The following is a 27242-nucleotide window of genomic DNA, read 5'->3' as shown; positions in this document are numbered from 1 at the left end:
CACACTTTATCTTAATTAAAAAATAAAGCTTAAAATGACATGGTGACACCTAATTTGGTGACTCACCGTTTCAAAAGGAAAATGGTTTAATTATGATACAACAAAGAAATAAACTTTTCCTCACAATATAATCCTTAACTTCCAATTTCTCATAATTCATGATTTAATCTTCATCCAAAATTAAATTTGATTCCTTTTCATTTTAATTCATTCAAATTTAATCCTAATTTCGTTTGCTGAGGCTAAAATTCAAAATTAATTACCGGAAATAATTTCTCGATCATCGAAACTGAAAAACTATTAGAAGAAACATTCAGCAATTTCAAGAACTGCCCAATCCATCAAATTCTAATGATGTTCTGTCCAATTCCATAAAATCCCTTTTTAGTAATAGTAACAGACTTCACAGATACATGAAGAAAGTACGAGGTTCCTAGAAAAATGTCAGGCCCCTGTAAGAGTTTCGGTAAAAGGACTTCCAAGTGTATCAAAATGTAGTGTCTCACTCACAATATCTTCATCATAGGTGTCCATCAGAACATCTTGCAGACTTGAAGCTCATTGGCAACACTGACAGGAAAGAAACAGTTAAAAAGGAATAATATTACCACCCCCAAAGGATAATAAGAATAATGACTGACAAAAGCATCTAGCTTTTCAAAAACAACCAGAAATATCAGTTCTTTATAAGATCCTAGCTGATAATAAGCATAATGACTTCTTTATAAGATTCATTCACATATAGATTCAAAAACAACCAAAAATTAAACGACAACAGTCAAAGAAGATCACCTCAGGAATGCTTCCAGGATAATACTTGGAACCGAAGATGAAGAACCCTGAATTCTCCTTTGTCCGTTGATAAAAACACCTTCCGAACCATGGGTACTGACTACTGATGCAATGGATCAGCTTAGAACGCTAATGACTCTGAGAAGAACAAAACCATCAGCTTGGAAAATGAGCAAGTTTCCATTTCCCTTCAATAATAACAGATAACTTTAAGGAGATATTGTGGGGGGGGGGGGAATTAAACTAGAATTGATGAAATTAGAGAAAAATGATTAAGTTCTTCAATCCAAGCTTACTAATACATCAAATTTGCAGTACTATCAAGAATAGAACTTATACAAAAGACGTTATGTGCAAATTAACCGTGTTAACATCAATAATTCATCCAATAATCTGATCAGATAAAAAGCACTTCCCCAAAATTCTACAGGAAAAACTAGTTAGTACTAAGGAAACCAAATTATATCAAACATCAATCCACTCCAAGCTTAAGAATCCAATCATTTTTGCAGTAACATTAAGAATAAAGCATCTCCAAAAAGGCTAGCATATGTGAAAATTAACCATCTAAACATCAATGACTCATTCAATATTCCAAAGACTATTAGTAAAATAACAAGCAGAGTTATATCAATATTTTACAGATTCATGCATAACAAATGAAATTGCCCATCAAAATATCTATATAATCACCAAATTTTCAACAAAATTTGCCTAAAATTACTTAAATCTGTCGTCATGAAGAGGGAAACACGTCTTTCACAGCCAATGCAGCGGACAAGTAGTTAAGAGTGTTCCACAAAGTTTCCTTCTCTCTTCTTAACCTGGCCGCCGTATCTTCCAACTCCAGCAAAGCCTGTTGCTCTCTCGGCGCCCCCTCGAACGTACTCCCTACGAAAAACGAAAACGGAGTCGGGAAAAGGCTCCTCCTCAAATCATGCGCTTCCTTTTCCGGTTTTCCATTAAGCCTGTTCGATAATCGAATCACGTCTTTCATACAACTCTCCACTTCATTCGCTAATCCTTCCAAATCTTCGTCACCGGAGGGTCTGTCTTCGAGCCAGTTCACTTCGGCGACGAGGTACGGTTTCGTACGGACGATGCCAGTGACACGGAACCGTTCCTGGCCTTTACATATGAGGAAAAAGCGGTCATCGACGAGACGTTCGTGTTTGACGATCTCCCCGATACAACCGACTTCGGCGGTGCCGGATTCGGGGTCGGAATAGATTACACCGAAGCGGAGATCGGTGTGAAGGAGCGTGTGCATCATAATGCGGTAGCGGAACTCGAAGATCTGGAGAGGGAGAACGGATCCGGGGAAGAGAACTAAGGGGAGAGGAAAAAGTGGCAGCTCAACGACGTCGTCTGATTTAGCAGGATCGGCGCTGTGTTTCTCCGGAAAAGAGGATGCCGAGCACCGGAGAGAGCTGAGCCTTTGGAATCGGCGCGATTGAGGGAGTGAACATGGCTTGTAAAAGGGGTTCGAATAGGCGGCGTTGGGGCTTATCGAAGGTTGGTGAGTGACGGAAGAAGAAGAAGGGGAAGGGATGAAATGGAGGAGAGCCATTGAAGAAAGACCTGAAAGTGCTTGATGTTTAGCCCAAGTGAAAATCAATAAACTAAAGGAGTAGTAGACCAGAAAGAACTCTAATCTACGTGGGACTTTGCTTATCCATATATATTTGTATCACGTGTGTGGGTGGCCTGCATCGTATTATGAATCACTGCGAAAAGGTGGTGGATCATGCAAGGAAGGTTTCAGCTGTTGATAATGAGGTAAATTTTAACAGCCAAATGGGCCACGATGTGGCTAATTGAGGATTTGGCTCAGGTGGACTCGGTTTTGGGCTCAAGAGATAGTGAGAATATGGTGGATTTAATAGTCCAAAACTCTTCTACTATTTTCCCACTAAAGTCTTAAGTGGTTCTTCCATTGATTTGGTTCCAAACGGTGCAGAGGAATTAAACTACCCTGGCAGCGTTCCTAAATTTTTTTCGTCAGAGGATTTGGCTTCTTTGCGCCCAAGAAAAGTTCCTTTGAATAGTTCTGGGTTATTTAGTTCGAAGTCAAGAAGAATCATGTGATGCCAAATCAGGAAATGGGTGGACGATCCTCTCTCCTTGCCGGAATTACAGCATGCACGATCGGAAGGGAACTGTTCAAAGGAAAAAATGGAAGCTGAAGCAGTCTGGAAGGTACGTAATTTATTGGGATTTTCTTTTAAGGGTGGGAAGGAGGCTGTCACGGGAAAGGTCTGTGAGCTCGAATTGGAGCTTTGCAGAAGCTGCTGATGTGTAGTTGGTTCTTGGTTTTTGTTTATCCTTTGATGATGAGTTTATCTATAATCACATGGAATATTAGAGGTTTGAGGAAAAAGGAGAAAGTAAGGGCGTTGAGGGGTGTCATTTAAAAACACAAGGCTAATTTTGTTTTCATCCACGAAACTAAAAGATATTATTTGAGTCTTAATTTGATTCGGAAAAGGGACAATGTTGATTTTTTTGTTTCACCGTCGGTTGGAACTTCAGGGGTCTTCTAAGTATGTGGGACTCTAATTTTTTCAAGGTATCTGAACAGTTGGTTTTTTCTCGTTTTATGGTGTTAATCGTCTGTTTTCATTCCAGCAATTTCTGTTGTGGTATGGTTAATCTTTATGGTCCTGCAGTTGATTCTGATAAGAGTTTGTTTGTAGAGGAATTACTTGATTTTCTCAAGTCAATACTGATTCCTTGGTGTATCGGGGGCGATTTCAACATGATTCTCGAGCTTGAAGAAAATTGGGTTTTTCTATAAACATTGGAATAGTGGAGTTATTTAGGAATTTTGTTTTTGAGGCTAGTTTAATTAATCTTCCCATGCAAGGGGTTAGATTCACTTGGAGCAATAATAGGGATCCGCCGACCTTTGTTCGATTAGATAGGTTCCTGATACATCAGATTTTGAGAGTATCTTTCCGGATATCTCGCAGAGGTTGTTGGATAAATCTTTATCAGATCATAATGCAGTTCTTCTAGCAGTTTCTCACTGCAATTAGGGACCTAAACCCTTCAGAATTTTTAACTAATGGTTGGAAGAAGATGGCTTTGTAGATACAGTGATGGAAGCTTTTGCAAGAGTCAAAAAGTCAAGTCTGAGGCTGAAAATTGGAGGGTTATTGAAAAGTTCAAAACTTTCAATTTAGAACTGGTTAGATAAGTCTAAGGAGGGGAACAAGAAATCAACTTCTGAGTTGGAGAAGGAAATTACTAGTTTGGAGAATTGTATCCAAAATTCATCAGGCGTGTCTAGCCTACACCAAAGGTTAGCGTCTTTGAAGTCCCTGCTTTGGGTTGAATATCGCAAAGAAGAAAGAGCTTGGTTCCAAAAATTTAGACTTTGGTGGTTCAGTGAAGGTGACCGGAATACCCGGTTTTTCCATCTAACGGCTTCTGCTAGAAGAATGAAGAATGCTATTAATTGTTTGAAGAAAGATGATGTGCTTATTACAGATCCGGCGGCGATCAAGCAACATGTTTTTGAATTCTTTCGATCTGGATTTTGAAAAAATAAATGAGGTCCAGGCTACATTACTTGAAAGTTCTTTTACGGAGCAGGAAGTGTGGGAAGCCTTACTTGCTTCGAACGGTAATAAGGCGCTAGGGCCAGATGGTTTTAATTTGGGCAGAGAGTGGGAACAGGGCACTAATCATTCCTTCGATACTCTTATTCCGAAGATTGCGAACCCAGAACAGCTTGGTGATTTCAGACCTATAATTCTCGTGGGAAGTCTATACAAAATTCTTTCGAAAGTGCTTACTAAGAGATTAAAGCCTTGTATTGATCAGATCATCGGAGACTCTCAATTCGCTTTTATAGCGGGTCACCAAATCCTCTATTGTTCCCTGGTAGCAAATGAGACCATTGATTATGTTTCAAAAGCTGGTATTAGTGGAATTGCCTTTAAGATCGATTTTCATAAGGCATACTACACAGTCAACTGGGAATTTTTGTTACAAATTATGAGGAAATGTGGTTTTGGAGAAATATGGTGCAGGTGGATTCATAAGTGTATTTCGTCGGCAAAGATATCAATTCTGGTGAACGGAGCCCCAACTGAGGGTTTCTCCATCTCGAGGGGTCTGAGGCAGGGATGCTCTCTTTCTCCGCTCTTATTCAACATTGTCGGTGAAGCGTTAAATCTCATGTTGATCAAAGCAACCAATCTGGCCATCTGGGTCTTTTCTTAGGTTTTTCAGTTAGCCGTGGGGAAGGAAGTATGGTGGTCTCCCATCTTCAATTTGTGGATGACCTCCTTATTTTCTGTGGGGCTTCGGAGATGCAAGTGAGAGTTTTCGAATTAGCCTTGGGTCTGAAGCTTAATCTTAAAAAGAGTAAAATTTTAGGTGTGCTCCAAAGGTGGGCTGAATCTGTTGGGTGTGTAATGGAATGCTTTCCCACTAAGTACTTGGGACTACCTCTGGGGGCTAGCAGGAACTCTGCTTCTTTGTGGGATCCGGTCATCTGTAATGTTTCGGGCAGACTAGAGGGATGGAAGTCCAAATTCCTTTCTTATGGAGGTCGGTTAACACTTATTAAATCAGTTCTGACTAGTCTTCCTGTCTACTATCTATCTCTTTTCAGGTTGCCAGTTTCGGTCTCGAATAAATTAAACACTTATAATCAATTTTTTGTGCGGAGGTGATGCAACAAGGTCCAAAATTCATTGGGTTCGGTGGGATTCTCTCTGCAGACCAAACTATGAAGGTGACCTTGGTATAACTAATGTGGATGTTATGAATAGAGCATTGTTAAGCAAGTGGATTTGACGCTATGGGAATGATCGAGGAAGTATGCGGCGTCGAATGATTCAAGTCTCTGGGCAGCAATAAAGGTATCCTGCCTCCCCTTTCACCAAATCGTAATTTTTCCTGGATTTGGAATTCCATCCTTAAATCTTTTTGTTGTGAAGGCAGTTTTAGTATTTGTTTGAGATCAAATTTGTCCCTACAAGTGGATGATGGTAAGAATATTTCTTTTTGGGACGATTTGCCCATTGAAAATAGCATTTCCTAGAATTTTCGCTTTGACATTAAAAAAGAGGGGTGTATTGCAGACTTTAGAGTTAAAAATGATTCGGGTTGGGTTTGGAACATACCTCTGAGAAGAGGTCTTTTTGATCGAGAAAGACTGACTGGGTGCTTTGGCTTGGTTCAAGTGATGGAGCTTTTTTGGTGAAGTCCCTTAAGAAAATTTTTGTAGGTCCACTGCCAGCAAAGGATTTCTGGAGAAGTTTTGTATGGATCGGCTTGTTTCCACCAAAGGCTGAGTTGTTCATTTGGCTTGTTATGCAAAACCGAGTTCCGGTGAAAGTGGAACTTATGAAGAGATGGGTGCGTCCATATTGAACAATTTGTGTCCATTCTGCCGATGCTACCTGGAGGATGTTGAACACCTTTTCTTTTCCTGTTGGTTTAGTTGGAGGATTTGGATAAGTTATTATAATATTGTGGGACTGTCAGTTTTGGACAGGGATCCCAAGACCTTTTTGGAATCACGGGGAGAGTCAGGATCAGCTTCAGTGAGTAAGGTATGTTTTTACTTTCCCTATGCGATTATTTGGTCTTTGTGGTTATTTAGAAATGACTTGGTTTTCAATAGTAAATCGATGGGTTTGAACCAGCTGTCTTTTCTAGTTAGTTTTCGCATAGCTTCATTGTTAAAGGCCAAATTTCCTGGCTGTAATATTGACTTGGATTCCATTGTGGCTGACCCGTTCCTGGCTACTAATGGTATGCTAAAATCAAAAAGTAAGCTTTTACATGTCAAATGGTCCCCGCCACCGGTAGGTTTCGTTAAATTGAATGTTGATGGGGCTGTTTCTACTTGTGGATCCAAGGCTGGGATTGAGGGGTTATTATTTAATTCGGACGGTGGAGTGTTGTTTAGCTTTTCCGAATCTTGCAATGTCTGTTCCCTTGCTTTGGTTGAACTTTGTGCCATCAAGGCTGGAATGGCCAAATTCCTGAAATCTAATTGGTTTGGGAACCATAGACTGATTGTTGAATCCGACTGCTGTTCTGTTGTGGACTGGATTTCCTATATGGCCAATCCCCCTGCTAATATTTCAAGTGTAGTGATGGAGTTGCAGGATTTAATAAAGAAAAATGGCATGCTCGTTCGCTGGATTCCTCGGTGCTGCTGCAATACAAGGGCCGATTCCCTTGCCAATGAAGGTGTTGGATAGTGTTGTGTTGCCTGAAGGGTAGTTTTTCGATCTTTTTTGAATCTTGTTGTATGTTTTGTTAAGGTGGTTAATTTGTTTGATGTGTGAACAGGGTCTGTTTTGTTAATAAAGCTTTTTTGGGCACTCTTTTCCCCTGCATAGGTTGAGAGGGATTTTTAATGAGGCCCTTTTTTCTTTAAAAAAATGAAACACAATTCAGTAATAAATGAAAATTTGTGGGGATGAGAATTTATTAGGCTTCTTCAGAGTGGTCAAGGAAAATATTGTTTTCTATAGAAATTTTGAGTTAAAACAGTTATATTTATAAAATGAATACATATTATCTATAATTATTTTTTTAACAGATATTTTATAATTATCAAATTATTAAAGAAAATAGTGGGGATGACTTAAAGTTGTTTTTGTGTAAAAAGACGGTGGGTTTATTGCGGAGTTGGGAAGGCAGAGTAGGTTTATTTTATTGATATACCTCGAAGGGTTAAAATTGTGTTAAGCGAGTATTGTTTTTGTGCATACAAGAAAGGATGGGAGAGCAACATCGAGCTGTGTGGCATAGCCACAGTCTTCTCTTTTAAGGAAAACAATAATGTCATTGAGACTGCTGCTGCTGCCCACTTGATAAAAAGAACTTGACAACAACCCTTTTTTGTCCTCAACAATATATAGAATCTTCTTTCCTAAACAAATAAAAGATTTTGAACTTTGAACCCACTTTCTTTTTTTCCTTTCAAACTCCATATGCCTACCCGAGGCTAATAATACCATGGCTCCCTAAATTTAATTAATTTTGGAATTTGCATGACTCGTCAAGAAAATTTAAAAAAATAATTTGATGTTGAAAATGTCTAATACGTTGAAAGACATGCAGCAGCTCCTCCACATGAAAAATCCTTTTGTTTGGACCGTGTCGCTTATGGCATGGAAAGGCACAAAATGAATACAGTTAGGTTTGAAGCAAGGATAAGAGACATTAATCACTGTGAAACATCAATTCATGTGAAGAGAAAAACTACAAAAGAAATTTTCTTCTCGTCATCATGATAATTTCATAGATTTTGGTTATGCCAAAGTGTGAAAAAGTGTAGGCATGGAAAATTGAATTTAAAATAATTCATGCTTCAAAACTTCATTTATAAAATAGAATATTATTTTCTTTAGATATTTTAAATTTGAGTAACTATATCTAAAAGATATGTGTTTTGTTACTAAAAATAACTATAAACATAAACTACCTTATAATCCCAATAAGTTATTTAATTAAAATAATAAATTGTTAATTTGATTATTCTAAAATGATTTGAAATTTTAAAACATTAATTTGGCTTAATCCAAAGCCAACCAATGCGTAAAAATAGTATATAATATATTTTCCCACTCATTTAAATCATTGATTTGACCTAACAACACGTCTAGGGAAGATTGGTTAAAATCCAAAACGCTGGACACCAATTGGCAATCGCAACGAATCATCCAAGAAAATAACCCTTCACTTCGACTTTCGAGTTCAACAGTCACACTGATCACTAGAATATAAAAAAAAGACGAACAGCGATAAAGGTAAACACGTTCACGTCAACGACTTAAGGGACATTGTAATCCCCACATGTTTCACCCATGCAAAAGAAGTTGTAGTATAATCCATGGAACAAATATACCCTTCTCTCTTCCAAATCTTTTGATCAACTAAACCCCATATTCGCTGCACCTCTACAACAACAACGTAGATTGCATGGAAATTTGCGCATATCAATCTTTGCATTCCTTATTTATGAATTAAACTACCAGGATTAATTAGTTTAAGGTTTGGATGAATATTTTGGACGTCTGCTTGTTTAAATATTTAAAATCAAGAATTTTCCATGCGAAATTAATTTCCCTCGAAAATTACATTATTTACTAGTGGTTTAAATTATTTTTCAGAATAAATCTAGAGTGAATATAATGTAATATTTGTTTGAAGGACTCTCAATTTTTTTACAATCAACATTTATATTTCTACATACATTATGTTTGAACCCGAGATTATATAAGTTAACACTAAATCTATTGATCACTTGATTCGTATGATTTGTATTAATGGCCCAAATTAATTCCAATAATATGGAGTTAATTAAATCCGTAACCAGGGAGAGCAGGGCAGGGCAGCAGCACCCACGTGAACCATCCGCAGCCTGGGACCCCTTGTAGATCCTCCGTATCCAAACTGGACCCCACAGCCATTCCCTTCCTTTCCAAAAGGCCGAATGTAATGGAACGGGAAGGGTGGTTTCAGTCTCTTTTCCCACACGTGTATACCCGTTCCTCACACGTGATAGGCCACGTGTCTTTCCAGATGGGCACAAGCTCTTCGCCTCACGCCACCCTTTTGACCTACAAATTTCGAACCTGTATCTCATATACTCGACACCAAAAAGAACGACAACAATAAAAGCTAACCCTTTTTTTATTTTTGCTTCAAATTCCCTGTTTCTTTCTCAACCCCCAACGTGGAAAAAAAAGAGATAAAAAGAACAGTAGTAGAGGAATCTGCGCATGTTGTATTGATAGTTGAAACTAAATCTTTAAAGTGTAATCCTCAGCTTACATTAACGCTGCCACCAAAGATATTATTCCTTCTTTTCATTGTTTTCCTCTCATATATTCCCCTCCCTTTTTAATTACCACCTTTGTTTTTCCTTTCCACTTTCTCTATATATTCGAAGGAAAAAAAACCCATTGTTGAGGCAGAAAAAAGAAGCATTGTTCTTTGCTATGGCAACTAAGCTTATCTTAGCCTTTGCTATCTGTAGATTGATTGTCACTGTGGGATTGACCCTCAAGCCCACAGAGCTTCTCCACCTGGGTTTCGACGGTCAACTCAGCTTTGACCCCGCCGACGTTGATTCCGCTTCTAAAGACTTTGGGTTACTGACCCGGGTCGAGCCACTCGCGGTCTTGCATCCATCTTCCGCTCTGGAAGTGGCTCGCCTGGTCAAAGCAGCCTACGGGTCGGACCAGGGGTTCACGGTGTCGGCTAGGGGACACGGGCATTCGATAAACGGGCAGGCTCAGACCCCGAACGGGGTTGTGGTTCAGATGAGTGGGAATGGGGTTGGACCTCGGCCGAAGGTTCGGGCTGGAGACATGTATGTGGACGTATGGGGTGGGGAACTTTGGATAGATGTATTGAGGAGTACCTTAGAGTATGGATTGGCACCAAAATCATGGACCGATTACTTGTACCTTTCCGTTGGAGGGACTTTGTCGAATGCTGGAATTAGCGGCCAAGCTTTTAATCATGGTCCACAAATTAACAATGTCTACGAGCTTGACGTCGTTACAGGTTCATTACCTTTTTTTTTTTTAACTTTGCATGCTGTTTTTATCCTAAAGTTTTTGTTAAAAAAAGTTATATGTAATCATTATGATTTTCCAGGTCAAAATATCTTCTGTTATCGCATTTTTCCAAGTCTTTCGCGTGTTGGTTTCGTATTACTTAAGGACTTAAATGTTTTGGTCATCAAATACTGTTGAGTGTTGACTGTTAAGATAGTTTTGTGGCGTTAGGTGGAGAAGCTTACTATTTTAATATTTAAACTGTATTTGACCCACATATATGTACTCGTGGTAAACAGGAAAAGGTGAGCTCATTACATGCTCAGAAGAACAAAACTCAGAGCTGTTTCATGCTGTTCTTGGCGGTTTAGGACAGTTTGGAATTATCACACGAGCTAGAATATCTCTTGAACCAGTTCCGCAAAGGGTAAACATTTCCCAGTCTAATTAAGTATCTTTTTATAAACATTCACTTGTTTAAAGAAAATGGGGTTTTGTGTTCATCTTAAATGATAATACAAGTGTAATTCTGAATTTCTGATTGTGGGATGGGATCGTGGGAATAGTATTAGTTTTAGATGAGATGAGACAAAACTAAAAGAACAAAAAGAACATGCCTTGTAGCTTTCCAAACATAAGTTGTAAAAACAAATAGTATTTCATGGTTCATAATTTGTAATGATTTTTTTTATTTCAATTATGTCGTTCCTGACACTAACTTGATTTTTCAATGGCAACTGTAGATGAGGTGGATAAGGGTATTGTATTCCAATTTTTCTGCATTCACAAGGGACCAAGAGTATCTGATATCATTGAATGGCAGCCAAAAATTCGACTATGTTGAAGGTTTCGTCATTGTAGACGAAGGCCTCATCAACAACTGGAGGTCTTCATTTTTCTCCCCTCGGAACCCTGTCAAAATCTCCTCCCTTGGATCTAACAACGGTGGCGTTTTGTATTGCTTGGAAGTCACCAAGAACTATTATGAATCTACTGCTGGTTCTGTTGATCAGGTATATACCACCTTTCACCATAATTTTATTAATGGATAAATATCACCAATTCTATTTTGTATTCATAATTAACAAAACAAAATCATGGTCCACTCACCAAATTATTCCCAACTAATTAATCTCTATTCCCGGAGTTGATTATTATAATCGAACTTATACTGACAAAAGCAACTGTTTGGTTTGGTAGTAGCATTTTTTATTTAAATATTTATATATTCCTTTTGTTGCGTATATTCTAATAATCTGACAGCAATTTGATTTATAAAATGCAGGAGGTAGAGGCTTTGTTGAAGAAACTAAATTTTATACCCGCATCAGTGTTCACAACCGATTTGCCTTATGTAGATTTCTTGGACCGGGTCCACAAGTCCGAGTTGAAGCTCCGGTCCAAGGGTTTGTGGGAGGTTCCACACCCATGGCTAAACCTTTTTGTACCCAAATCAAAGATTGATGATTTCAATAGAGGGGTCTTCAAGGGTATTTTGGGAAATAAAAGGGCCAGTGGGCCTATTCTCATCTACCCAATGAACAAAAACAAGTAAGCTTTAGCTTCCCACAATCCATTTCTCAACTATTACTATCATTTTGCTTATGTCGTTTTTTCACCCCCAAAAACCATTGCCATGCATGAAACATGCATATATTTAACATCCATCTTTTACATCGTCAGACATGTTGGTCTCACCCTTTTGTATTTCTAACATGATTTTTACATCTGATGCATGCTGGGAATGAATTATTCTACATCATGTATGCATGCTGTTGTTTATTGATGTGTTCCATGTGTATACAAAGTTCCACATATATGTTTAAAATAACGAGGTTAAACAGAATGTTAAAGTGTCGGCAATACACTATTTTCGGAGTTTCCCGCGTAAGAAAAGAAGCCAAAATAGACTGTGTTGAAGACAAAAAAAAAGATTGTCGATGTGAAGGAGCCAATTTTACCATTGGTGTCTTTTGTATACAATAGTGTGGAATAGGAAGACGGAGAGAGAGACAGGGGTGGTGAAAAAATATCAGTTAGTATCTTAAGCAATTGGATCCATGGTGGTCCTGGTACAGGATGATGACACGTAGCAGTGCATCAGAAACGGAAAACACGTGGGGCAACATGCAGATGCTCCCATCTCGATTGCATGTTTTTAGAGGCCAGCTAGGATTGATAACACTTTTATGTCTCTTGTTGACTGTTTTCTACAACCCAACAAGTCTACGGTAATGATCACCCGAGTGGGAAGATTCTGGTTGTCAGGAGATCTTCTCCTGAGGTCCTACTGATGGCAACTATCCATGTCGTGTTATAAAATAATTCTGTAATTTTTTTTGAATGAATAAATATTATTTTATAATTATTTTAGATTATTAAAAAATGTTTTTATATATAATGTAAGATTTGCTGTGACGGTTAGTTGATACGTTGTTGTTATGTTATATGGTTTGCAGATGGGACGAAAGGAGCTCGGCGGTGACGCCAGACGAGGAAGTGTTTTACCTGGTGGCATTTCTAAGATCAGCCTTGGATAACGGTGAGGATAGCCAGAGCTTGGAGTACCTGAGCAATCAGAACCATCAGATTTTGAGATTCTGTGATAATGATGGGATAAAGGTGAAGCAGTATTTACCAGATTACACTACACAAGAGGAGTGGAGGGAGCACTTTGGCAGTAAGTGGGATGGGTTCCATAAAATGAAAATGAAATACGACCCGAGGCACATTTTGGCATCGGGCCAACAGATTTTCACACCCACTTTCCTCACCTCTTCGAAAACGGATTCATGGTGATGGCCACCACTGACATACGACAACAAAACAAAGCTTAGAAACAGACATTATTTAGCGTACTGACTTAGGAACACTCTACTCCATGTACATACAAAAGGGCATACATCAAAGATTAGAGGGAAGTAAGGGATTTTTGTTTTGACGGAGGGGAGAGGCCTAAGGGGCACGTGTGATGTTATTGTTGTAGCAGTGCTCGTGATTTGACGATGAAATCTCCACACCCCGAACTGATTTGCCTACTGGATCTTGTCCGAAACTTCTTAGCTCAGCGGGTTCCAGTTCCACCCTGCGTGGATTGGGGATTTGCCGTTTTTACGCTATAAATAATGAAGAACTAGATTTGTAAAAAGATGCAGTTTTCAGATGATACAGACTACAGAGTAGTAGTAGTAGTAGTAGTATACATATATGCAAGAATCTTTGTTTTGGGTTAATCCCATGTTTTCTTTTGTTTTTTTAGAGTAAATTATTATATATGACCCCTTAAATATTGCTCATTTTATTTTAATCATCATTCTTTTGAGTAAAATTATTGTCAATCAAGCTATTTTTCGTTAACATCTAACGGAGACAGTGATATAGTTGTTAACAAAATTGAAATAATTACACATTTAATCCTCATTGCTTATACATTATATCAATTTAATTTTAATTTTAAATTAATTCAATACATTTAATTGTTAAACATACTCAGTTGTCCCTCATCTCTGCTCTTTCTAAGGTCGTATATTCTTTGTTTTGTCATTTTCTTCTGATCTGTTATATGAACCATCAAAAATGGTGGATACGAGGTCGTTTCTTCCTATCTCTACCTCTTATGGCTCCAATCTTCCTAAGCCTCTTGTAAATCGGTAACAGAAAATGAAAATTGTTCATTGGCTTCGTCGACCACCATCAAACTCTAATTCCAACCATCAATACATGTAAAATTGTAAATTTGAATGGATTTACTATGCTTCAAGGATACTAAATTCAAGGTTGTTATGCCATCCATTCCAAGTTACAAAATATTATTAAATTTCTATTTTTACAAAAAAAAAAAAACTAGATTGAAGAACAGATGAAACCCATAAAAAATCTATCAAAACAAATTAAATTATGCTAAAATCTCATTAAAAATAAGATGATTTAATTTTTCAAAAACTTTGATTATAATGAAATTACATTCATTGATAAAGATACAAAACTATAGAATTTCATTACACGATAACTAATTCTAATTCATTCTTCATCATCTACCTTCGATCTCTCCTATCAACACCATAACTGAAACAACTTTCATTTTTTTATATCAAGTCTAGGTACAAAAATAATTAAAAATAAAATTAGGGAATATCCCCAAGGTATGATGTAGGGAACTAGGGATCATCATTATTATACACATTGCAAGGATTGACAACAAGAAGTTGTTCATCCTTTGCAAATGCTATACATAACTTGTACCATTAATTAAAATATATATTAGTTTTTGAATTTGATATATTATAAAATAAAATGAATAAATAATATTTAAGTTTAGCTACGACTGAAATTAATTATATTTATTTTATGAAAATATATTAATTATAACATAAATTTAAAAGATTGTAAGAATATATTTATAATATCTATTACAATATCAATAATAATAATAATAAATATAGTAAAGTTTAACGACTTCATGCAAATTTTAAAAGTTCGGTGATTAAAATATAAGTACCCTAATAGTTCAAGGATCACCAGTATAGTTTACACTAAAACTTAACGGCCAAAACTGAATTCAACTGTTGAAATAATAAAAATATTAGAGCAAAATTAACAGTCCGTTTGGTTTCAAGAAATATATGTTATTTTCATTTTCTTAGAAAGTAGAAAACGTTGAAAAAATACGTTTGGTGGTAAAATTAAAAAAATATTTTAAAAAATAAAAGTAAAAATAAGTTAAAAACATATAAATATAATTTTCAGTGTTTTCTTATAAAATTATTTTCAAAATTTAAAAAATAAAAAATTATGGGTTTCACGATTTAACTTATAAAGCAAATAAAACATCTATGTTTATCTCTGCAATTAATCAAAAGAACATCAATGTTTTGCAAAATCTAGGCTTTAATGGCATAATCGACTCTAAAACCTTCAAAGCTTGCGTTCCTCTTATCACTCACAACTTGTACTTTCATGATTTTTCTACAACATTGATGTTTATATTTGTTTTGCTAAAATTTATAATATAATTGGAGAATCTTTATACAATTCTTACTTTAAGGTAATGCTTTTCTCAAAAAAAAAATTATATGTTTTAAGCGTTACAATCATACTAGACTTAAACAATAATCAAAATTTATGTAAAATTGTTCTTTGCATCGGAAGCGATTACTATCTTTCAGGGTCACTAACACTTGAGTTTAAAAGAATTGAATTATTTTCTGCCTATTAATTGTTCTTTGCATCGAATGGAATTAAAATATGTGTATAATTGTTTTTTAATTTAATTATACGAGTTAAGTTTCTAATAATATCTTTCAATTTAATTCACATTTTATTTTGCTTTAGTATAACTTCAACTCCTAATAAAAGTATATTTCTTTAATTTTTTAACTTTTTCTTTTACTATTTAAATATCAATTATCTTAAAGCTCATAAATTGCAAGTTAACTGTTGATCTGATATATTTATATTTACCAGGTAAATAACTAACTTCATGTGAAATTTATTATTATTCTTATGCAATTTTTTGTATGTTAATTCTTGTAACTTGTATATTATATTCGTTATTGATTTTTGAATTAAGCTATATTCAATTATAGATTGATTTCTGTTTAGATGTCTATTAGTATATTTTTGTGCTTGGGCAATAACACAGATAGTAAGTTTCAATTATTATTTTTTATGAAGAAAAAGATTGTTTATTGCCCAAACACAAAAATATATTTTTATTAACCAAAAATGTTTATATTTTTTTGTTTTTGAATTAATCACTGGTATCTGATTTATTGATCGACTAATCCAGATCGGGTATTGCAGAGGCGAGGACGACCCTCCCAACCTAGTTTGCTCCATTCGCAAACGCCAGGATTCGAACCCCTGACATTGCTTAAGGGACCTAGTGTCTCATCCCAATAGAACAACTGGTTGTTGGTAACTTTTATTTTTATTAGCCAAACATGTTTTCTACTTGGAAAACTGAAAATAAAAATTGTTTTATGAAAATAGAAACAGAAAATATTTTCTAGAACTAAATATACCCTAAGTTTCCAGTATTAAGCTTCAAAAACTTAAGCGAGCCTAATTAGTTTCAAATCAAAACCCGAAAAGAAAACTGAACAACCTGATTAATTTGATCTGTAATTTCTCACTGCTTCAATCCTCAGTTTGATCTGTAACACCTTCCTTCACCATAGTGCTGCAAGCTAAAGATGGATGAGAGTCTTATGGAGACTTTGCAAACTCCTCTTGATACATTTCTTCTATCATAGGCTTCCATAGTCGAACTAGAGCCTTTATAAACCAGTTTGACACCTTAATTCACAATAATCAAACCCATAACTTGGTACAAAATAAACATCAACTGAACTTATGCAAATGATAAAACTTTGTTAGGTCTGTTTTCCATACCAAAATTAGCTTCTTCTAGTATGTTGGATAACTGTTGAACACCATTCAACAAATGTCACATAAATTTGGATGTGACTTAATCACTTATACATGCTTGCTTACAGGTGAAGGAAGTGTTCGAATAGCCAAGCTTGCCTTTGGCTTGGGGTTGGGGTCATCCCATGCTGTTGTAGAGACAGTCCGGTCTGTCTAGAATCTTGATCAAATATGCTTAGTTGCAATAATCCGCGGTTTATTCTCGGCAAATTAAGCGAGAGCTTTCTTCTAATGACAATTATTTGAAATATTATGGCATCTTTTAGATTACCAAAATTTTTGGACATTGCTTCAAGTGCCAAAGCGGTATAAGACCTTGCTGCTCCTATACCAGCAAGTGATTCAGATGATGAAACTACTTCTTCCATTTGCTAGTGGTATTTCTCGTATCTGACTTCAACCTAGAAATGTACCAATAATGAAGTTATAATTTAGGACCAAGTTCAAACATAATTAGCAAGGTGAAGTTATATAAAAAGGATTATGATCAACCTCATCCAGTAATCCAATAAGTTTGAAAGTCTTATTTGAAGCTCATGCTTTTCAGACAATACTATCTCGTTACTGCAGAATTCTGCTTTTAGTTAAGAGGAAAGTCTTGAACCACCTGCTATATCACCTAGATATGACTTCCCAACAAGGTTTTCCTCAATATTTTTGCAGCCAACATTAAGAAGTTCATCTAGAAGGGACTGAGTTGGCCTTAGATACCTTGAATTCGTGATAGCACGGGCAAAAGATCCGGCCCTATGTGGTCGGTGTAATGCGGTGGAAGATGAAGCAAGTGTGTAACCTGTGAAAGGGTAGTCACAACTTGCATTTTTTGCCACGGAAAACAAGTAACTGGAACTTGCAAAATTAGAATTCAAGGATGAACCAAGCATGTGAGAACCGAGTGACAGTGAGAGCCTTTGATTTTGGTGGTTCGAATTCGACTCGTTCGCTGCTCCAAGAAGATCCATCAGGTTTCTAGTCTGGCTAACCTCGGATTCCTCAGTGACAACGGGAGATGGAAGAAGGTCCATTGATCTTGACATTCTTTCACCAAGAGATTGAATGCTGGGAAACAAGCCAGGGGACTGAGGAAATATGTTGTGGTTGACTCTCAAAGTAGAGCCATAAGCATCAAATTGTTAGCCTACGAATTGGTTTTGACTAGTAATAGAATCTGAGACAATGAAATGCTGTAACACACTGTTGGATCCCGGGAAACCATAGTTACTGTAATGGAAGCTAAAGGTTTTAAAGTTTTGAGATTATTTAAGGACCTTTGACATATTTAAACCAAAAATTAACTATGAAGCCTTATTGAAGTGGATGTACCCTATGAAAGAAGAGCGAGTCACTGAGTCGACTAAAATTATTGAGCCATACATACAGAGAGTAAAACCAAAGACAAATTACCATTCCACGTTGTGATAAGCATTAAAAAGCGAATATATAAGTAGCTGAGAATTAAACATGGCACCTGAAGTAATGGCTGACACAACTGAAATGAATAATATGTACTGAGCTTTGCGCAATTGCACCTAAGATCACTAAAAGATCACAGAATCAGTAAACTAATGGGCCATTTGCAATTAATTGAAGGGCTGATTACGATAGTAGAACTCGGTTGTCATTAATAAGCAATCAACAAAGCATCCATCTGAAGGTGGAAAAGTGCAAATATACCTTTGTTGATAGTAGTAAGTAGTAACAAAGGGTAAGATGCTCATGCTTTTAAAGGAAACGAATGACTTTTTATCTTACTTTTCTCGGGAAAAACAAAGTAGCCAAAAGCTAGAAGAGCTACATACATAGATCTCTGCTAGTTCATAAAAAAGGCAAAGATAATTAGGTGAGAAGAAATGATGAAGATGACAGGGAAAGAATGGTCCCCAACTCCTTCCCTGACTATAAAACAACAACCAAAAGCGTGTAAGAGCTTTAGTATGTTAAATTCTTGCGTTGCTGCTGCTGCTTTGTATTGCTGTAATAATTCTTCAAAAAGTAGGAGAAAAAGTGGTCCATCTTTTGCACACTTTCAGTTTTAAGAATGTATGCTTGCGAGTCTGGAGAACATAGGGAATGTGTAGCTCTTTTTTGCTGCTAGTTGTTATAATAAGTGATGCATGGGAATGTTGAAAGGACAGTTATACGATAACATCTGTGATTACCGTTATACGTTATATGTAACATTCGAAATTGTAATATCATAATCACAATCCTAATTTAATACTATGTTTATTCAACAATTCTCTGCAGATATGACAGAATTGAAATCGATATTTATTTGTCAATAACACTTGTATAAAATATATTTCCAAATCTCACTGCGTTCTTTCCAGTTTATGTACTAGTTATTTTCTAATCACATGTTTTTCCACAATAGCATACATCAACATCACACTTGAGCTTACTTTTGTACAAGTCTTTATTCATCAGAATACAGAAGCTAAGCTATATATCAATTTTCCTCGTCATATCTTTTACAGAATGTATATACCTACTAAAACAATATACTTGTATGTTACAAATGCGTATATCATATACCCATATCTATGAATATTCTATCATGACAATGCATAGTCTTTCTCATCTATTCAAACATAGAACACTCAAGAATCCACCCCAAAGTAACATCTCAAGAGTTGCTTTCTCTGTTTAAGGTTTGTCATCGTATCGTGTGACGTGTGACGTGTCTCCTAACAATTAGGTGTTCCCACCCAAAAAGGTTGAGGTGGAGATTATTCATCAAACTACAAAATCATGCAATATATGGGGATTGCTAAACTTGTCTTGTTGATTTCCTGCTTCCATGAAATGGAAGTCCACTGTCTCTGCCCCCACTGAAGAAGCCACCCTGTGATTGCCTCTCATGTCGGTCTCCCCCGATATGGTAAATACGTTATTTTTATGATTTTGTAAACCAAGAACTAGTGAAACTTGAGTGCCGGCCATGAAACCACTCAATTCCGTTAGGTCATACATGGCATCACCAGCTATAAGGGCAACATGGCCGTGCTGGCCGGATGGGATTACTGTATCTGGATAAGGGTTATTACTCTCCATGTTACTCATCCGGTCGACCTTTAATTTCATCCCGGTAGATGGACCTGTATTCCTATAGCAATATTTTGGAACATTGATCTTGAGATAGGCTTATTCAGCTCCACATCAGTGATATGATCAGCTTTCAGGTGTTGAACTTGTCCTGGTTGAACATTACAAGTATGAGCAACTTTGGATGTAATACTCTCTTGCAATTCTTCTTCCCTATCCTCAGATGCTGAAGAATTTTCGCCTGCTGCTTTGGCTGCATTTTCTGAGGAAGATCTGAAATTTGAGTCCATTTCACTGAACTCTTCTTTGTACATCTCCTCAATCATTGGCTTCCAAAGTCGCACCCGCCCATTGATGAACCAGTTTGTGACCTGCTCCAAACCAACAATCAGCAACTCTCTAGATAAATGGAAAGAAAAAAAAGAATAAATGAACAAAATATTCAACATCACAACTAATTGAGCTGCTAACTAGTATGTACTTTTTCATTTTTAGCAGTACGGTTAGTCCAAAAGTAGATACCAAACTTAACCATACATGTTCATGATACAAGAAGCAAACTTGGCTAATAATAATTTACAGGTCTGATTATTAGATTTTTCATCTCTGTACCTGGTTTCTGGTCAGACCTGTCTGTTTTGCAAGCATTATTTTCTCTGAAACATTAGGGTACCTGGTCAAAGACGTTCAGAAAGTTAATGAACTGTATTTTCTTGGCATTAGCACAAGAAAATAAGGACCCAAGCACATACGGATGGAGAAAATGTTCAAAAAGCCAAGCACGCAGGACCGAAACAGAGCTTTCAGGAAGCCCTCTTTGAGGCCTCCAAGCATTTCGCATCACATCAAGTTGCTGAAATGCCCTTTGTTGTCTGAGCTGATGATCCACATAGCGTAGACGTGGTATTGCTGTTCCTTGACTGTTTGATGAATTATCATTCTCTCCAAGGCTTTTTTGGGTCAATTGAATTTGGCCCCTGATTGCATCACGCAAATTGCGGAAGTGGCGGGAAATTGACTGTAGGGCAAGTGTAGTGTATGGTTTAGCTGCCCCACAGCCAGCTACCACATCGAAAGAAGACACCACAAATTTCATTTGTTGGTAATATTGTTTGTATCTTCTATCAACCTATAACAAGAACAAGAGCATGATTATAAACAATCTTCAAAGCAACTCAGTTAAAACGCTTACATGATAGTTTCAAAACTGTGACAACGGCAGTCACCAAGAAAAGTGAAAGTGAAATCAAACAAGCACAAAAATGGAAGCTCGTGCTAACCTCATCCAGCATGCACAAGAGCTTTGTCTTCTTGTTCTGCAAATCTTGTCGTTTTGTAGGTGATATCTCAGAAGGCGTGTTAACTGATTCCCCAGGTTTGGATGACGTCCTATTGGATGATTTTGCTTGAGAGGTCACATTCTTATCTAAATGAGGCTGTTTCAAAGCTTGTTGTACATTAATCACTTCGCTAAACAACTCTTGAGCCACCTTGAGATATTTGGAGTTCAAAATTGTACTTCCAAAGCCTGGCTGAAATTGACATATATCAGAATACAACTGTTTATGATTTATTGAGCCCTGAAGGTTAGAAAAAGCATTTGTTCCAAATGCATCATTGTTGTCTCCAAGATAGCCACATTGCAGGTCATAGGAAGTTTTCAACCCCTTACTAGTTTTGCTTTCATCATTAGCACATGAAATTCTCGCGTTTCCTGAAATTGGAAGATGACCACTAAAGAATGAAGAACAAGCCTGGTATGGAAACTGCAATGAAGGTAAAGAAACGTCGGATGGCATCTGCGAGCTAAGACTAAGAGACAGTCCCTGGGATTGAGTACTCTGATTCCCTGCAACAGGGTTGCATATTGAATTGCTCGTTGTAATGTTTAACTGTCCATCAACGGATCGCAATGCATCACCTGAAGGTGGAATGAATGACATTTCATTTCTACCATCCATAGTGGGAATTTGAACACAGTTCTTTATCAACAACGAAGTCCCAGACAACATCTCTGAGAATTCTCCCATAGAAGAGGCTTAGCTTGGATATGTTGTTGAGAGGGTGGGAAGATGATACAAGGTAAGAGATTGGCTTTTAGTCCCCACTACAAGTAGTTGATAAATTGTCCTTTGGACAGCTAAAACTCGGATGATAAGTCGCCCTAATTAGCTTCCTTATATTCAACTGCAAAGGAATGATAAAGCATGACCAGTCTCCACAAATTAAATGATTGCTAAAAATAGCCACCTTATAATGAAACAGCGATCAACTAACAGATCCTGAACAAACAAATAACATAGTAAAATATATCAGAGTTCTTTCAAAGTCCATTTTTAATCAACGAATTCAAAGAAATGTTCTTAGTTCATGTAATCTCTGTCAAAGAAGTTAAGGTTCCATGGCATGGAAATGCAGCAACAATTTTATCAACATTCTAAAGCGTTTTAGAGATTAGACAAAACCCATTTTGAGAAATCCTCAACAGGACAAAACCCAAATCTGTACCAACCCATTTGCATTGCATCCAGACACTTCTCCCTCCAAACAGAATGAAAAGCTAAGAAAAACAATTTAATATCAACAAAAGAAAAGAATTAGAACCTGAGGCTAAACATAAATACCCTTCATTAAAATCAACAAGGACGTACACCAAACAAACATATAAATTTAAGCTCCAGACTTAATCTTTTTAAGAAGATCATCCCCTAGTTAAATCCATTTTTAGATACTACTATTTTCTATTATCAATTCCATTATAGAAACAACAAAATCATGTGCAGGCCTAAATTCATATTTCTTCACAGGAAAAAGAAGCAGATAATCATGGATAACAAAAGGTGAACCATAATCATTTAAGAGCAGTGAATCCAGGTTTTAAAGGGGGAAAAGGTACAAGTGTATAACTTTTTCGTTTTGGCTTTTCAATTTCATCAATTATCAGTCTATCACATCATCACTCAGTACCCACTGGTACTCAAAACAGAAACATCACATTCAAACACAAAAAGAAAGAGAGAAAAAAAAGTCAGAATAAAGAAAATGATCCAAATACCCAAAAGAACCATAGAAACCACTAAAACAGAAGCTTTGAAGCCATCTCCTTTTCAGCAGCAGCATGCACTAAGGGTACTAAAGATCAAACTCCAAAGATAAAAGCAACTTCTTTCAACGTACAACAGTCATCTATCAATTCAACCATTACAAGTCATAGGAAAAAAAAGCAAAGGAAGAAGAAAATGAGGAGCATAAATTATGATGAAAAAGATAGAAAGAAGGTTAAAGTGAAATACCTGAAAACCCCCCACAGAGAAGCTGCGCCTCAAGGGAGGAGCAAAAAGAAAGAAGCTTTTGGAAACAATGAGACAAAAGTCACAAAACACAATCCCAAGAGATATAATCCCAAATGTAACCAGCCTTCCCTATCATTTGAACATTGACACGAACCCAAGAAATATTATTAAATAATTCCTCCACCCAATACAAATAAACATAAAAAAGAAACATTGACGACAACAACTGCAATATTTTATTCTAAGAAACGATTACGATGATGACAATAAGGAAGAAGACTATTATGAACAAACAGTTCCCTAATTTTGTCAATCCCAATTATCTCACGTGTAATAAAGAGGAAAATGGACAGAAAGTAAAGGTGGGTTTTTTATTATTTTCTGTGACGAGAATTTAGAAAGTAGTTTCAAGGAAAAATGAACAAAATAAGGTGGGTGTTCATTGCTTAAGAGAGTTCAAAAGCTAACTACCAGTTGGTAGACCAATTACCCGCCCTTAAAACCTTCTTTTAACGTTATCAGATTTGTTGAATTATATGGTTTGGATTCTTCCATTATTAAATTAAAAAACAAGCAAAACATAAATGAATTGAGAATGTGATTCGATGGACTAAAAATATTGTGGGAAGGAGAGGGCAAGTGTTAGCTGTATTCTGTAGTAGGTGAGAGAGACAAACTCACACGTTACTACCACGCGTATGCTTCTATACGCTAGCTAGCTGCGGCAATTGCCTAACGAACTCTTTTGGTATAATTTTTTGAAGTCTTTTTTAAATATAATTTTAGAAACTTCCTTCAAATTCTATTTTTATTATTTTATATATTTAGTCGGTGAATAATTGTTAATGTAATCAAAGAAAATAATTTCAGTGACCGAAAATGCTTTATAATATACGATTTTAACCAATTTTTTTTTGAATTTGCGAAAATGATCAACAAATTCGCAACGCGAACTCTAATTTCGCAACTCAGTTTTCAAATTCGCAATGCGAATATGTAAATCGCAACGCGAATCTGTAAATCGCAACACAGAAGTCAAATTCGCAATGCGATTTCCAAATTCGCAACGTGATTTCCAAATTCGCGTTACGATTTACAAATTCGTAACACTGAATTTCAAATTCGCAACTCGATTTTCGAATTCGCAACACGAGTTTTAATTTCGCAACAAGTTTTATTTTCGTAACACAAATATTTTGGGTATATAACTACGCAGCAGCAACAACTCATAACCTAAATCCCTAAATCGCAACTCATTCCATCTCCATCTATCACTATCTCCGGCGACATCCGTTCCTATATCCAACGACATCCTTCCCCATCTCTAATTTTTTTTACATAATTTTATTTCTATATAATTTTACAATGATTTCTCTCCCAAATTATCAACTATCAACTTAATAAAGGTATGTTCTTCTCTAAGTTAGTGATGATATGTAGTTTATAGCTCGTTTGTTTAGTAAATTAATTTATAATTTGTAGAATGAAATCATCTAATGTTGATCATGTTTGGATAGATTTGTGTTTTGGAGGGTCATGGGAGAATGTTCATGGTGTTTTACGATATATGCATTTACCCATGAATCTTCAACTAAAACTGTCATTAAAAAAATTAACTTATGAAACTCTAATGTTACGTGTTGCAAAGAAATTGAATTTAGAGCCTCTAAGTGGATTTATGTTATCTTATCATAGAAAATGTAAAGTTTATTTGTTAACCGACAATGAAGATGTTGAACGATTCGTTGCTTACATTAGTGTTTCGCAAGAAGATGATGTTACATTGTATGTTGTTGAATCTAGAAGTAGTGAAATTGGGTCAATAGCGGGTAGTAATCAACTAAGTTCTTCAACCCCAGTTTATGATGCTCACAATGTACAACATTATTATCAACCTCAAAATTTAATGGTTCCGCCATAATTTCATCACTAAGAAAATTTTGTTTCACCACATTTCCAATACCAAACACAATCTCAAAACCCACAACCTTTTCCTAATCCAAATCCCAATCAACTTTCAGCACCAAATTTCGATTTTCGTATTGACCAGTTAGACGATGATGAGCTAACAGAAAAAATTATGAGTACTAGTCAGTATTCGAAATTTGATCTTGGTCAATACCCGGACTTTGATCTTGGTCAATACTCAGATTTTGATGATGTTTCAAAAGAAGAAACAGACCCTGAGTGTAATGATTTTGATATTGGTCAATACCCGAATTTTGATGATGAAACAGCCGCTGCCGAGAAAGACGTTGTTGATGATAATGAGGAGGAAGTTACGACTGTGAATGAACATGTTGAACATTCATTCTGTAATTCATATAACCCTGAAGAAGAAGTCCCCAAAGAACATAAAAAGAAGAAAATGCCACGGGAGTATAACTGGGATATGCCAGAATTACTTCAGATACCGGAAGAAGAGTTGGTAAAGATAGCAGTTGATTGTTACACAAAAGTTATTCGTATAAAGAAAAATGATTATTTTGATACAAATGAAGACTTGAAGATAGCTTTGTATACGAAATGTGTGGAAGATGGCTATCAACTAAAAGTTAACAAATCAAGCAAAGATCGTTTCGAAACAAGGAGTATGATTGACAAAAACTGTACGTGGCGTATGATTGCAAAGAGGATAGAAGATTGTGAAATGTTTCAAGTTAGGAATTTTATTGATAAACATACATGTTCAAGAACCCAAGTTTTTCCTTACTATAGACAGGCAAACAAAAAGGTGTTGGTGGTTTTCTGGCTGAGTTAATGTTTTTGAATGGAAGGGTATATCGGGGACATGAAATTATGACTGACATGAATGCTCAGTTCAAGAATAGTATCTCATATTCTCAAGCTTGGAGAGCCAAATGTTATGCCTTGGAATTGTTGAGGGGGTCACCAGAAGCATCGTTTGCCAATTGTCGGCTTATTGTCACAATTTAAAGCTGAAAAATCCTGGGTCGGTAACTCATATCAAATCATATAGAGATGGATGCTTTGAGTTGTTGTTTATTGCCATTGGTGATGCGGTTAGTAAATCAATATAATTTTGTTGACTCAATTTTGTTAGTTACATGCATTTCACATTTAAATGATTATATTTCTTGTGTATATTATTTTGTAGGTTCGTTCATTTATTACTTGCATGTGCCCAGTTATTATAGTTGACGAAACACATTTGAAAGGTCGATACCTTGGAGTAAACTTATTAGCAGTAGCTATGGATGCTAACAATGGGATACTACCAATAGCTTACGGGGTTGGCAAATCTGAAACCTCTGTTTTATGGACATGGTTTATGGGGTATCTTAGGGATTGTATAGGCCTATTAGCAATCTGATAATCATATCCGATAGGGCAAACTCAATTGACAACGCTGCTAGAAGGTGTTTCCCAGATGCTTTTCATGGACTTTGTGGTGTTTATTTGTACAGAAATCTAAAATCAATGTCTGCTGGTATAAAAAATCACAAATAGACATACTGGAAGGCTGTAAAAGCTTATCGGGAAGTGGATTTTAATAAGCATATAAATGTTTTAAGACGTGTTTTGCCTCAATGTGCTCAAACACTAGAGGATGTCGGGTTTGAAAGATGGTCAATAGTATATCAACTTGGAGCAAGATATGGTTTCATGACGTCTAATAGTGCAGAATCAATCAACGCTCTAAGTTGTCATTCCTGAAAATTATCCATTACTATGTTAATGGAGTTTTTTCGAGCCTCTAATCAACAGTGATACTACAAGAAAAGAAACCATGCAGGTATTATTTCTTTAAATTCGTAACTTATCATATTTAATATATATTTTACTAAGTATTATTTATTTAAATTTACAGAAACATTGGAACGTCGTGTTACACCATGGACTAAAAAAAGATTACGAAACGTGTTGTGAAGTCAACGTCATGGAGAGTTGAACCATGTTCAAACAACTTGTTTGAAGTATTGGATAATAACTTAAATGAGCTTGTCGATCTAAATGCAAAGACGTGTAGTTGTATGAAATGGCAAACATCTGGTTATCCGTATGGCCATGTTATTAAAGTTGCTCTTCATCTAAACCAAGATGATTCAAGCGCATACGCTATGGATTGCTACACTACAGAAGTATATCGACAGACTTATGCCGAGATTGTCTACCCTAT

General features: G+C 36.2%; 4 protein-coding genes across 4 annotated transcripts; 2 read left to right on the top strand and 2 right to left on the bottom strand.

Moving 5' to 3' along the window:
* Window positions 1-1256: 1256 nt before the first annotated feature.
* LOC120185851 (lon protease 2-like) lies at window positions 1257-2417 on the bottom strand. The gene has a single exon (XM_039189956.1). It carries the CDS (start codon window positions 2360-2362, stop codon window positions 1529-1531), a length of 834 nt encoding a protein of 277 aa, XP_039045887.1. The 5' UTR covers window positions 2363-2417; the 3' UTR covers window positions 1257-1528.
* Window positions 2418-2932: 515 nt separating this feature from the next.
* On the top strand, window positions 2933-5022 carry LOC120185370. The gene is made up of 4 exons (XM_039189613.1): window positions 2933-2991; window positions 3421-3577; window positions 3978-4307; window positions 4390-5022. Exons 1-4 carry the CDS (start codon window positions 2933-2935, stop codon window positions 5020-5022), a joined length of 1179 nt encoding a protein of 392 aa, XP_039045544.1.
* A 4662-nt stretch (window positions 5023-9684) lies between these two features.
* Window positions 9685-13224, top strand: LOC120185841 (cytokinin dehydrogenase 5-like). The gene is made up of 5 exons (XM_039189950.1): window positions 9685-10341; window positions 10634-10761; window positions 11078-11347; window positions 11620-11885; window positions 12794-13224. The coding sequence occupies exons 1-5, from the start codon at window positions 9771-9773 to the stop codon at window positions 13131-13133; spliced, it is 1575 nt and encodes a 524-aa protein (XP_039045881.1). The 5' UTR covers window positions 9685-9770; the 3' UTR covers window positions 13134-13224.
* Window positions 13225-19197: 5973 nt separating this feature from the next.
* On the bottom strand, window positions 19198-23610 carry LOC120185831 (BEL1-like homeodomain protein 3). Its single transcript, XM_039189941.1, is given in 6 exon segments — window positions 19198-19867; window positions 19870-20179; window positions 20421-20481; window positions 20561-20937; window positions 21089-22090; window positions 23102-23610. Coding segments are annotated over 5 exon segments (1866 nt in total). The 5' UTR covers window positions 21839-22090; window positions 23102-23610; the 3' UTR covers window positions 19198-19499.
* Between the last annotated feature and the right edge of the window lie 3632 nt (window positions 23611-27242).

This window comes from Hibiscus syriacus, unplaced genomic scaffold (genome assembly GCF_006381635.1).
Source record: "Hibiscus syriacus cultivar Baekdansim isolate YM2019G1 unplaced genomic scaffold, ASM638163v2 tig00004004_pilon, whole genome shotgun sequence".
In the NCBI taxonomy this organism is placed as follows: domain Eukaryota; kingdom Viridiplantae; phylum Streptophyta; class Magnoliopsida; order Malvales; family Malvaceae; genus Hibiscus; species Hibiscus syriacus.
This window is presented reverse-complemented; position numbering and strand designations above follow the sequence as displayed.

What these genes read in the sequence shown, in the direction of transcription:
- LOC120185370 (XM_039189613.1), top strand. Translation starts at nt 2,933, where the DNA reads ATGCACGATCGGAAGGGAACTGTTCAAAGGAAAAAATGGAAGCTGAAG. An exon ending in AAGCTGAAGCAGTCTGGAAG is followed by an intron (nt 2,992 to 3,420) that starts GTACGTAATTTA and finishes TTTTCATTCCAG; the next exon opens with CAATTTCTGTTGTGGTATGG. An exon ending in CGGCGGCGATCAAGCAACAT is followed by an intron (nt 4,308 to 4,389) that starts GTTTTTGAATTC and finishes TTTACGGAGCAG; the next exon opens with GAAGTGTGGGAAGCCTTACT.
- LOC120185851 (XM_039189956.1), bottom strand. Translation starts at nt 2,362, where the DNA reads ATGGCTCTCCTCCATTTCATCCCTTCCCCTTCTTCTTCTTCCGTCACT.
- LOC120185841 (XM_039189950.1), top strand. Translation starts at nt 9,771, where the DNA reads ATGGCAACTAAGCTTATCTTAGCCTTTGCTATCTGTAGATTGATTGTC. An exon ending in CTGCTGGTTCTGTTGATCAG is followed by an intron (nt 11,348 to 11,619) that starts GTATATACCACC and finishes TATAAAATGCAG; the next exon opens with GAGGTAGAGGCTTTGTTGAA. An exon ending in TACCCAATGAACAAAAACAA is followed by an intron (nt 11,886 to 12,793) that starts GTAAGCTTTAGC and finishes TATGGTTTGCAG; the next exon opens with ATGGGACGAAAGGAGCTCGG.